This window comes from Enoplosus armatus, chromosome 12 (genome assembly GCF_043641665.1).
Source record: "Enoplosus armatus isolate fEnoArm2 chromosome 12, fEnoArm2.hap1, whole genome shotgun sequence".
Taxonomy (NCBI): Eukaryota; Metazoa; Chordata; class Actinopteri; order Centrarchiformes; family Enoplosidae; genus Enoplosus; species Enoplosus armatus.
The window spans coordinates 22,825,344-22,838,462 of NC_092191.1; the positions used below are offsets into that span (position 1 = coordinate 22,825,344).

Below are 13,119 nucleotides of genomic sequence, written 5' to 3' on the forward strand. Positions count from 1 at the left end.
AGTTTAGATGGCCGGCCAGCTCTAGGAAGAGTCCTGGTGGTTCCGAACTTCTTCCACTTACGGATGATGGAGGCCACTGTGCTCATTGGGACCTTCAAAGCAGCAGAAATTTTTCTGTAACCTTCCCCAGATTTGTGCCTCGAGACAATCCTGTCTCGGAGGTCTACAGACAATTCCTTTGACTTCATGCTTGGTTTGTGCTCTGACATGCACTGTCAACTGTGGGACCTTATATAGACAGGTGTGTGCCTTTCCAAATCATGTCCAATCAACTGAATTTACCACAGGTGGACTCCAATTAAGCTGCAGAAACATCTCAAGGATGATCAGTGGAAACAGGATGCACCTGAGCTCAATTTTGAGCTTCATGGCAAAGGCTGTGAATATTTATGTACATGTGATTTCTTAGTTTTTTATTTTTAATAAATTTGCAAAAATTTCAAAAAAACTTTTTTCACATTGTCATTATGGGGTGTTGTGTGTAGAATTTTGAGGAAAAAAATTTATTTAATCCATTTTGGAATAAGGGTGTAACATAACAAAATGTGGAAAAAGTGAAGCGCCGTGAATACTTTCCGGATGCACTGTATTTCAGGGCTTCAGATATATGTACTATGGTAGCTACAAAGCCCTAAAAGCAGGACAGTTCGGCATCGGGAGCCACTTAGGGTTCGGGGTCTTGCTCAAGGACACCCGCTCTACCCTGCTCTACCCTCCCGTGCGACAGTGCTAACCACTGCACAACCATGCCCCAATGTGCTTACATGTTAACTTTGACAGTCCGTGGTCAAGGTTAAAAGGTACAAATACTTCTGAGGCCACCACACTCCTTTAAAAATGATATGACATTGATGGGAGGACGTACCTGCAGAAGACAGGTGACGTGTTCCTCTTCTAGCCGTTGTTTGGTGAGGGCCTGCTCCACGTCCCAGCCCGAGGCTGTGGATCCAGTACCAAAACCGGTTCCTTTAGCCCAGTACAACTGCTGCTCCTCACTGGTCCCCGCACCGTGACAACTGGATATCTGCGGCTGTCGACAAAGACATAGCCATGACATAATGTACAGGGTTAGAGACATAACTTCAATACACGTGAAAGGAAAACAATGATATTTTCATTCGAACTGACCACTGACCATCTCATGTGTTTTATATTTCCCTTCTGTGTTTTTAAGGAAAGTGGTTACCAATGTATTAAAATGGTGGCACTGTACACTGCCAAGTATTGGCAGTGGAAGAAAGATATTCAGTCAATTGAGTCTAAACTAGAATCACTACCCAGCGCTTGTATGCCTACTATTAAGTGTATTTTTTGACTAAATGGAAGTTACCACCATATTGATGATACATATGTGCGATTCCAGTGAATATACATTGTTGGGGTTCCTGAGATATCACGTTCACGAGAATGGGACGGACGTCCTTCAAAATATCAACGCTGCCCTTTGCGAGCATGAGACTGGATATGTCACCACAACGACAAAACAAACAAAGCAGGTCTGGTTCAGAACCTACAGTCCCTCTTTTTGATGCAGGTTCCAGAAAATGGTTTGTCCCTGCGATGCAACACAAGCCAAAAAAGCATAGTTCCAATTTTGAGCATGAATGTTTGCAGCTCAACAGCATAGACAGGCTACTGGTTATTTGTTTGCCGCTTCACATCCGGGGTTTGTTTCTCCCATCTGTCTGTCCCACCAGTCTAAACGATTACTGGTGCTGTGGGATAAAGTGAAAATCAATTAAGTTGTCAGTTATTTCCAATATCTGCAATATATTTAGGGCCCTGCAGTCGGCCCAACATTTCATATGAGTTTACCGAGTTCTGCACTGCTCATTTTAAGTGTAATATATGGATGTTTTGTTGGTGTCCCTGCAATTTACCATTGTAGGCAAATAAAAAAAAATGTCTGAAAACATTTCTTGTTCAGGTTTGGACTCAACAGTGATGTCCTTTGGCGGTCTGACCCAAATGCTTCGAAGCTTCTACCGTTGCCATGGTAATCGATTCAACCTCTGTGTTCTGTCAGGCGATGCAGTGACTTAAACCAACGGTGAGTAAGAAAAAGTAGAAATTAATATGTCATTTGTTAAGTCAGCTAGCCGCAAGGCTAATTTATGAAGTGTAAAATGTCATAGGCTTAAGCTAACAATGGTGACTAGCAAAAAAAAAACAATGTTACCTAAAGTAAAACACTCATATATTGGAATAATACTTGACTAAATGGTAAATTGGTAAATGATCTCACTTATATAGCGCTTTTCAACCTTCACGGTTCCCAAAGCGCTTTACAGCTAAGTCTCATTCACCCATTCACTCAAACATTCACACACCAATGGCGACCGAGCTGCCATGCAAGGTGCTGGTCTCCATCGGGAGCAACTTAGGGTTCAGTGTCTTGCTCAAGGACACTTCGACCTGACGGGGGCAGCCGGGGATCGAACCCCCAACCCGCTCTAACCAGCTTCACCTCCCGTGCGACAGTGCTAACCACTGCGCCACCATGCCGCGACTAGCACCTCCTCCTGCCATAGCCACCTACACGTTTAACATTTTTTCAGAGTTCCATGTCCTTCGCGTTTTCTTCAGCCCGGTGCTGCTGAGGCCCTGCAGACGGCTCAATAGAAAATCTTCACAGTCACTTTAATGGGCAGCACAGTCAAGGGGAGTTTGAGAGTCGATCTCTATTCATGATGATCCCCCTTCCCTTGCTTCTCACCCTGAGGGTGTCAATAATAATAATAACACTCACCCATTTCTCTCCAAAGCTCCATTTGCTCCTCATCATTCAGGCTGAACAATTAAGCTATTTGTCAGGGGCTCACTGGGAGATATGCAGAGGAGACCTTGAGTAAAGGCCAGCAAGGCAGAGGCTTGTTTCTCTATCAGTGGGAACACCAAAACAATCACTCAGGCAAAGTGACAGAGTGGCTCCTCCCGGGGAGCCGGAGAGCATTTTGCCTTCTTTTTCTTGGTCTTGTTCTCAGGCTGACTCAAAAGTTCAAAGAATAAGACATGAAGCGCCCGTCTTCACTCCCAAAGGTCTTCTTAAAGCAAGAAGAGTTGTTCATGTTCAACATGTAAACACACGAAAAAGAAGTTTTTGTGTGTGTGTGTGAAAGGAGTTGAAGTGGCAACTGAACCAGAATTACTGAAAGAAGCTTATATAATCAGGAAAAGAAGGAAGTTGAGGTTTCTGTTGAAACACACACACACTTTTCTGACGTTGGATTTGGGGCATTACATTTCTGTAACCTTAATGACAATAAAACTGGAGCTAAAATGACTTAATCTCAAGCAGATTAAGGTTGAAAAAGAGCATGCAAGTGTGTGTTTCTGTACTTTCTTTTTAATCAATTTGTAGCTAAGGACCAAATCAAAACATTTCTGAGGCCAGTCAAAGAGACAGCTGAAGGTCGGGGGGAAACAACTATGGTCAACTGAAAGATTGCCATACCTCAGATACACTCGTGCTGGCGTTGGGGTTGCGGGGGGCGTGGTGGCTGAGGGCCGACAGACAGGCCAGGATGAGGTGGATGGCGCCGATCTCCAGAGCCATGCGGCGCAGCAGCACGCCGTCGTCGGTGGTCAGGGGAGTGCTGCTGAACAGCGCTCGGAGGACGTGGAACGGCAGCGTGGGCAGCACGTTGGCTGACGGAGACTGCAGGATGTGACCTGGGGAGGATGCCAAGGCAGACAATTGAATCAGAAGGCGTTTTGTACGGGTTTGGGTTTTAAGGAGGATTCATTGGGTTTTCCAATATCAGTGTTAGTACACCACTGTTGAAATGCACTATCAAGACATTCAAATTCTCCGTAAGGAAAACGAACACCTTTTTTAGCATAAGATGTGACAAAAAATTTTTTTAAATGTAGTGACTTTTTTTGATATTTTTGTGTTAAAAATTTGTCTAACAACTTTCAGGCTATTAGCTAGCATTAGGTGGAATGTACATAAAATGTCGTCATCTTATGATGTCATAGTTTTGCTATTTGTAGCGACCCCATGCTTTGACAAAATCAGTGTTTATGTCTGCTTTGTTGAACAGACAGCTCTTAACTGATAAAACACAAGTTTCCTTATAACATATCTAATAATAAACCTGTTGACAAATCGCACCTTCCTGAAAAGCAGTACTGTTTTTATGCCGCATCATTTTAAGGAATCACATATCGTGAATAATGATGCAAGATTTTAGTCCGTGTGTGCCCCTCCAGCAGTGGCCTGATGTGCTGTGTGACCTGTATCACTAAACAAGATGGCAAAGATACTCGGACATCGCTCACTAATAAAACCACTCAATTCAAGGAACTGGAAAACAAACTCTGTATCAGCAAGAAATGTTCATGTAAGACTCAAATCAGACCATCTCACTTTGTGGTTTAAATAATATCAGCAGAGGAGGGGGCTGTTGAAATATAGAAGACATTATTAATATTAAATAAAAAGAGTCAGACACACAAAAAAAACAAGAACTAAGGATGAGGAACGTGGTTTTTTTTTTGTGCTTTCAGACTTACTGCCCTCTCCATCGTCCGTGACACCCAGCACCAGGCGCAGCAGACACTGGGCGTGCTTCCTCTCCTTCAGCAGCACCTCCGCATACCCCGGCAGGCGCAGAAACAGGCCGAATGCAGCCAGCGAGTGGGCAGGGATGGGCGACATGGTCTGCACCGAGGATGAGGACGAAGAGGACGACTGGGACTGCTGCTTGTTGATGGGCGGCGGCTCGGCGGCAATCGACTCCGGCGCCTCGTACACCAGCTCGCCCGACTGCTCGATGGTCACCCACTCGAACTGGTCGTTGTCCTTGGGCTTCTCCTGTGTGGCGGAGGGCACCACCGGGGCGCTGACCTGTGGACGACCGTGCGGAAGAGCAGAGGGGGAATTTTATTAAAAAAGAAAAGGTGAGACAGGGTGAATACGAGAGAATGCTGACAGGTGGATTTAGGAGAGCAGGAACTCCGCAGTGTCAGGATGAGGCAAATTCACGACCTGAGGGGTCGAGGAGAGACTGCTGGCTTCTCTACAAAGTGCGAATGTAAACCAACACTTCATAATCTGGATCAGTACGTAAAAGCACCAGTTTCATCCTCCTTTAAATGAAGGAGAGAGCCCTTTGTCATACTTCAGTCATTTTAGCGTGGAATATATCAAAGTGAAGCGTCAAAGTTCATTCCTGACCTTGGTGACCAACAAGGTGATACAGTTGAAAGTAGGGCTGCAACTGAAGAGTGCGGTCATAATGGATTAATCTGCCGATTATATTCACGATTCATTGTTTGATCTAAAAATGTCTAAAAATATTGAAAAATGTCCATCATATCTTGTGTATGTCTCGTGATGTAATGTTAGACTAAGTCTCCTAAACCCAAAAGATATTCAGTTTACTATCTCAGATGACTGAGGAAACCAGAAAATGTTCACTGGAGCTCCATCTCCATGACAACTAGGCAAACTCCAGAAAAGAAAAAGATGGTTAATGGGACCTAGAGTGGGGATTTAGTCAAATTAAAGTGCTTTAATATCATCCTATAAACAATCTCATGATGCTTTCCTGTCAATATGAAGTGCAAAAACATGTCCTTCACTAATATGTCTGTGACATGCTTATTGCATTAGAATCTTCTTGTTGTGTTTGTTAAAGATGTCACGAAAACATGTTGGAAGAGCCAAACAATTAAAAGAAAGAAGATAAAAGCTAATGTAAAACAAGCAATTCAACTGATGAGAAGAATTTGCTGTGTGAAACCAAACCTGATGGGTTTTTTTGTCCTTAAACTGACAAATTTAAGACTTGAGCATGTTTTTACATAGTACATTAACATGAAGATTTTAGCCCTACTTGACCACCCATACTCTCATCATTGACCTGCGTCTGTGGGCAGTCTCACCTGCTGGATGACATCAGGGTAGAGCATGGGCAGCCTCTCCGCAATGAGGGCGAGGCCGCCCATGCCTGCGAAGACCTGCAGCGGTGACTGAATGGGGTTGGTCTCCAGCAGGGACTCGTCAGTGGCGGCGTCCAGACATTCCTCGCTGGCCGCCATTGGTTCGTCCTCTGGACAGCTGTTCAGCATGTCACAGTGATCCACTGCAAGGAGAGCAAAGAGAGGACCTGTTGTATGTTCATGCACTGGTGTCTGTAGCTTGGGAACCAGACGCATCTGTGAGCTCCTGTTTTTATTTGCTCTGGCAGATGAGTCTGGTTTTTTTATTTTATATGACATTAGCTTTGGTGGATGTTTATCGGCTTCACTGTAAATTGGGTCGATTGCAGCAATATGCATTCCAGTCGAACTGATTTACGACACCGTGAACAAGGGGGGCCATTTGTGACCCAAAATTAGGATTAGGGGTTAATGGATACTAATTACATTTTAGAATAAAGATGAAGTGGTTTTCGAAACATTTACGCACGTGGTTCATCTCGCCCTCCTCCACATTTTCCACTGTTGGTGATATTGTCTGTATTATTTCCTCCCTTTCAACTGAGCAAATGCATGAGTTGTATGCATAAGAGAGGTGAAAACAGCTTATTTCAGAAAATTCTCATTTTTGAAATTCCCGTTGGGGGACTATAAGAAACTGTAAAGGACTTGAATTGGCCTTAATTTAACACTCCACCACCCGTCCCTATTATCTTTTTCTTCTTTCTAGTGTAATTTATCTGTGCGTGTGAAACCCCCCTGTTGTGTATGAACTTATGTATTTGTGTCCTGGTGACATGGTCTGTCCTGTCATTTTATTCCATGTATTTATTTTGCAGTCCATATATTCTCCTAAAAACAATAAAAGTAAATTTTATACATAGATTTTTTAAAATTATTATTAACAGATTTTTTGAGAATAACAACTGAGGATAATTAGATAATTAGTATCTACACATAGGAGCTTTAACAGGCTTAAAAGTACAACTCCATAGTACAGAGTTCCACTATGGGGTTTAGCACTTTCGCCTATTTCGCTTCCATTTCTCAAAACGGCCAAACAGGAGAGCGGGAGGAGGAGAACCCAACAACAGCTTCCAATCAGCACAGACCATCTCCATCACAGGCTATTCATCCCTCAACAGGCTTTAATGAGGGCGTGGAACGTTGAGGGTGCCCTTGGGCGTGCCACGTGCTGATCAGAAAGGAGAAAATGAAACACCGTCCTACTGCCCTTGTTTACACTTACAACATGGCACCGGAGACAAAGTCAAGACAGTCAAAATGGAACAGAGAGGGTCAAAGGCGAAACACACACCCCCACTTCCACCAGTGCTAACCGATTGTGTAAAGCTCTGGACGACTGGTAGGTCATCTTCCAAAATAGCCACTCATCATCATCACCATCATCTCGTACAGAGGAGAAAATCAGGGGGATGATTCATAGCTCTCCGCAGGGGAATTTTTTTTTTTTTTTTCTACCCCACACATTCTCTTGATGATGAATTCAAAAGTCACTGAGATTGTGAATAAAAGGGTTTCTAACAGAGATTAACGTGCCTGAACTTCCAAAACGGGATTAGAGAATGCTCGTGTTTTAGGGAAGGGCGAGGACGAGCCGGTCATTTGGCAGCTTGCCTGAGGAATAATTAAACAGTGCTTCTACCACATGATTTAGCTCTTTCGAAACGCGAGCGAAACCATAGCGGCAAATGACTAAACAGTTAAGCTCTCAGAAAACTGTCTGCGCGGAGAGAAAGTAACGTTCTGCAGAAACAACTTCCCTCTAAAGCCCTTGGCCTACTTAAAAGACTACTCCACCAATTTAGCATTGCACTCAGGCAACTTTGTCGACCTCAAATAAATTTATTATTGTCCAAAGCTCGCACCTGTATTTCCCAGAAATGCAACTCGACAGTTTGATTGGAGAGTTGCGCGTGCTTCAAACAAACTACTTCCGACCATGTCTGAACGTGAAATGCGGAAGTGTGGGGGGGAGTGACTGAAGTAGACGGATTTTTGGTTTCAGAAAGTTTTTGAAAAAAATGCCACATTTGAAGCGTACGGATGCCTTTCGCCGGTGGTTCTGTGAAAGGTGTGACGTAAATTGAGTCTTCAGCTCCACCTGCTGAAAGCCCCGGCATTAGATTGAAAGGAATGTCTCACCGTCTTTGTCAGGGGTCACTGCCATTTCCCTTCACTTATCGGCTGTAAAAAGGTTTTCAGGGAAAGAGGGATGAATCTCAAGGGTTTTGGGGGCCACTGGCAGTGTAGTTAAATGTAGCGTACGCTAGACACGATGTGAGTGCATTTAGGCAGACAGCGGTCAGGGTAATTTCTTTAAGAGGCAAAATAACTGGTACCGCATCGGACAGAGACTCCAATGGGGCCACTAATCCGTGTTATTTGTTAGCCTTTCTGTGCTGCTAAGTGTCTAATCTCTACAGCTCATGTAATAAGGCTCTCTGAATTCAGCAGCCACGGAGAGAGGAAGGACACGTTGGTTAAATAAAGACAATGGCGGACCTCATCACGTGGTTAGTGTCTGGACAGTGGGCACATTTGAGAATTATTCGAGTTCATTGAAAGGGAAGTGGCAAGTCAGCACCTTCTCCTTTTGGGAAAGTCAAGGTTGAAGAACTACAAGGAGTTGCCACGTTGCTTCCTGGGGCCAATGAAAAGGCAAGCTATGTAACTGAACCTAAACATCTTCTTTCGTGGAGGGCTGTAAGCACTGATGGTGAAGTGTCTTGCACCTGCAAAAATAATCAAGCTGTTCTAGGCTTTGACCAGACTTTCATCTTCCCGGCCAAAAGAGAAAATGTAGAGCAGAAACAACCTTTTACTCACCAACCAAACAGCACATAAAACTTATTTTTCTTCTTAATGACATACATCTGAAGATCCTGACTTGTAAAATACAGTGGAGATGCAAAGAAGACCGACATATAAAAGCCTAACAAGGCTCTTAAAAGTTCAGGTTTTGGGATGCCAGAGGTTACTTTGCGGAGGAAAAGGGCTTAATGTAAAATTGCTTTCTGTTGTATGAAGTGCGAGGAAAACAGAACTCAAGAGCTTGAATACTATCGAGACTCACTTTGCATGTGCGTTGCTGTTCTTCACTTGGTAAACACTAACTGGCAGCACTTAAAAAGAGTACTCCACCGATTTAGCCTTGAACTTTTATAACATTGTTGGACTCACAATGGACTATTAAAAAAACAAGGATAAAAATCATCACATCATTCCATACTTTCTTCTTCCTCATCAAAACCTGGCGCCTACACTCCCCACAATGCAACTCAACCACTGACATCACCTTTAAGACATTTTCAGACTTCACACAGCCCCCTCTGGAGCCACAAAAGGCTTTATACATCTGTTTTCACATAGGTAGCAGTACTCCCCAAGACCTGTGAACACACTTCGGTGTTTAAGATCGTTGGTATAAAAGTGTCAGCAGTAAAGGTATAGTTTATATTGATATAAAATGTCCAATGGATGTATATACAGACAACACACACTGTTGAATATACAAACTTGTATATTCCTGTTACTGGTCCAGTCACAGACAGGTTCAGGTAAAAAAAAAACAACAGAAATGGAAAAGGTTTCTCTTGATTTCTGGCTCACCGTTCTGGTTTACAGGGACGCTAAAAGTATGACGTCTATGATACTGAATTACCCAACCATGAAAGTCATCCAAACAAATGAGACCACAGTTTGTTTTTTTTAAATGGAAACTATGGATCGTGGACAGGACATGGCCGATGGACAAAAAGGTATCTGAGCAGTTCTGCAAATTCACCAGTGCTGAGATCATCAAAACGAGGCATTGGAATCTGACCTAGCGCTGACCCTCGAGCCTGCAGAATCGGATAGCTAAATATAACCAGTCCATGGAGCAGCAGTGTTGACGTCTGGCTGAAAAGGAGGGTCAGCGGTTTGATCCCAGCAACAACCTGTCCTGACTAAATGTCCTTCAGCAACAGCGCTCACTGGACAAAACAGTCAAAGTAAACGGCTACAAATGACACTATAAACATACTTCCCTGAGCCTGAATATTCGGTACAGCATCCCAGGTAAAACACAATCTTTCTACATGCCATTGTGTATACATGAATGCTACATCAATATCCAAAAAGTCCCATGAATATTGTACGAAAGCAACATCTAAGGATCAAAAAGCTTTAATTCCCGGAGGGCAGAGGTAAGTAGAAGAGGCACCATGATTGAACAGCGTGTGCTCAAACCACTCCACAAGCTTTTAGACTTCAAAGCTTTTCTTCCAAAGCTGCCCAAGATATAGCCCAGGTGATGTGAGCCGAGCCAAGTACAACTCCATTAAAATCTCCAGGCAGGAGGAGAGTAATAGCCACTGGACTAGATTTTTACTGCAGCACAACCCATTTGTTGTGCTGTATTTGAATTCCTAAAGCCCTTTTCTGTTCACGTGATTTTCGGTTACAAAGCGGTCTAAAAATCACCACAATCCCTTCATTTCCTTCTCTTCCATTCAGATGGATTTACACTGGACTAAGGCAGAGAATTCCCAATCAATGGACCTCAACAGGGCCAGAAGTTGAGTTGGTGGGTCCAAGAATTGGGGCAGGACTAAGAACCCGAAAAGCTAGAAAATGGGTTATTTTTGTGGCGGTGGGCCAGGGAAGTGTGGATGAGCTTATTCATGGTGTCATCCTGGGATCTGTGGGAGCAGTACACAAACTGCAGTGGGTCCCGGGTAAGAGTTAGTGAGGAGGTGACGAAGTCACCTGCCAAACATAAATACAAGTGCCACAAAATGGCAATGGCTGCACTTTCCACAGAAACACTACATGGCTTTTAATTTGAAACAGATACAGGAAGTATCGAGTTTGCATTAACAGCATAATGCCATAACAAACATGTAAAAGGACAAACAGAGCAGATCAGGAAAGAAGGACGCTTCATACTAAAATAGGACCAAATATACTCACCGAAATGAGTGAATTAGAAAAAAAGACGGTCTCTAATATAAGCCTGCTTCAAATAAAGGCCTGGTACACTCCACAGTTGAGGTAAATCAAGGCCCCAGCCACTATTTGAGAATTTTCAGGAATATATCATTTTACAGTGACGGTAATAACTACGTTTTTGTTCGTTTTTTTAAATTAGGCTTCACGGGTAAGGTAACAAATGCGTCGCTCAACATATGAACATGCCAAATGACATGGGAATTGTTCATAAAATAAGTCTTGTTGAACTGAATAAGGAGAACATTTTGGAAAACTGGAATTGGAAAATTATTTAAACCTCCTAAAGTGCTGTAGAGCTGCATGTTTTCGGTACCTTTCTCAGTGCGCAGCCTCTTGAAGGAGTCCGTCTTGGAAAGGCCGGGATCAGAGATGACCTTGGAGCCCAGTTTGACTGTCAGGTTGATAGACTGGTAGCCCTGTGGCAGCTTGCGGTCATACAGGAGCGTCAGTAGCTGGGCCAGGGTCATCTCGGGTGGGAGGGGCTGACCTGGAGGGGAGGGCAAGGTGAACTTCATTAATATATGAACTTTGGCTGCTTAATTTTGTTGTGCGTGACCCCCCCCCCAAAGAAAACAAAAAAATACGTGATGTCCTGCTGCTGGATGTGAGTTGCTATGTTAACCTTGCACTTGCAGGTGTAGTACCTGGAAGCAGCTTGTGGTAGAGGTGGAAGACAGGCACACTGATGGTTTTGGCTGAAGGGTCCACACCAGACGAGGCAGTCAACTTGTCGCTCATTACTCGGCCCCTCCTCGACGGGGGTCGGGGAGGGGTTGAGAGCGCTCGCTTGGACTGGGACTTCAAGCCTGATGGCGAAGACGGACAACATGGAAACATCACGGGCCTGTTAGTCGTGTTCTCATTCAAAGAATACGCAGACTTTTATACTGAAAGCTTCCCAACAGCTTATATATGACATATTTAAACACATGATTAATCATAAAATAATAACAACGTCCCATGAAAGTTGTACCTGACATTTTCAGGGTGTGCTTCGGGTACAAAATGGAGATGCATATATTAATTCATTGGAAAGCACTGTTGGAAATAAACTTACACATAAGCATTTTAGACACAATGGGATAAATGATGGTGACCAAAACTAAAAAAAAAAAACATGACATTCTGATTAAGTGGGCTGGGGAAATGATTTTTCACTGCGAGCAGAGCTTGATTTGGAATTTGTGGCTGAGGTTTGTGGGTTCCATACGCATCAAATGCGGCACATTGCATCGTGGGATTGTTAGCAGAGAATAAAATGGCAGAGGGTAAACGTAGCGCGCAAGACTGCAAAAGGGGAGGGATTTTGGACACAGCCCTTGTTATAGATACGCTGATGTTAAGCTAATGTTAGCCTCTCCTTGAACGCCCTTACACAATGCGAGAGATGGTTTTATGCCAACTGTTGCAGCATCTGTCATTCATTGTTCTACTTGAGGAACAAATTGGAGACTGCTGTTTCAGCATGGTTAATTGTGCAGCCTCAGTCATCGTGCTGTATGTCAACTTTAGATCTTAGTTTTTAAATACATATCTTTCTTGTGAAAAGCACTCAGTCATTTTAGTGCTTCCTGCTTGTGAGTCAACAACCTACACAATTCCAACATGACTGGCTTGTAGGCAGCTGTGGACATGAAGACCTTTCTCAGACTCAGGTTGGCTAATTGTAGCCGATGGCTGGGTTTGGGGCGCGTGCGGAAACCGATCCCAAGTACCTGAGGCCACGACGACACTGTAGTTGTCCTGGAAGCCGCTGTCCGCTTTCATCTTCTCTTTCTCCTCATGGTTCTTCTTCTCCTTGTCCTCCTTCTGCTCATTGATCAGCTTGGCTGTAATACTGGGCGTGTCTGGAGGAACAGAAGAGAGCGTGACATCAAACGAGTCATAAAACATATTTGTGGTTCATTTATTGTAAAATGAAGTATAGGCAAGCTTAAAACAGTATTTTTTTTTTATGAAAATCTGTGCAGGCAGTAGATGATATGTCATACACACACACACACACACACTACTGCTGTTATGAGGCTGTGTTTTGGTGTATCAGGCTTTCTATCAGCTCTTCAAGGTCCCAAGAGCTGAGCCATTCATCACGTACGTAGCCGGCTAAAAGCTAATAGGTAATACTGCAGCTCACAGCATCAGTGCTGCACTGTTGACCTTGATGGCCGAACGACG

At 43.7% G+C, this 13,119-nt stretch overlaps 1 protein-coding gene across 1 annotated transcript in view; it reads right to left on the reverse strand.

Moving 5' to 3' along the window:
- The window catches only part of birc6 (baculoviral IAP repeat containing 6), a 111,884-nt gene that overhangs the window by 50,065 nt on the left and 48,700 nt on the right, over positions 1–13,119 (reverse strand). Inside the window, exons 58-64 of the mRNA XM_070916557.1 lie at positions 12,660–12,791; positions 11,589–11,750; positions 11,258–11,431; positions 5,893–6,092; positions 4,519–4,852; positions 3,455–3,672; positions 866–1,030 (exon numbers count right to left, since the gene is read on the reverse strand). Coding sequence (XP_070772658.1) covers positions 866–1,030; positions 3,455–3,672; positions 4,519–4,852; positions 5,893–6,092; positions 11,258–11,431; positions 11,589–11,750; positions 12,660–12,791 — 1,385 coding nt within the window. The remainder of the gene's footprint in view (positions 1–865; positions 1,031–3,454; positions 3,673–4,518; positions 4,853–5,892; positions 6,093–11,257; positions 11,432–11,588; positions 11,751–12,659; positions 12,792–13,119) is intronic.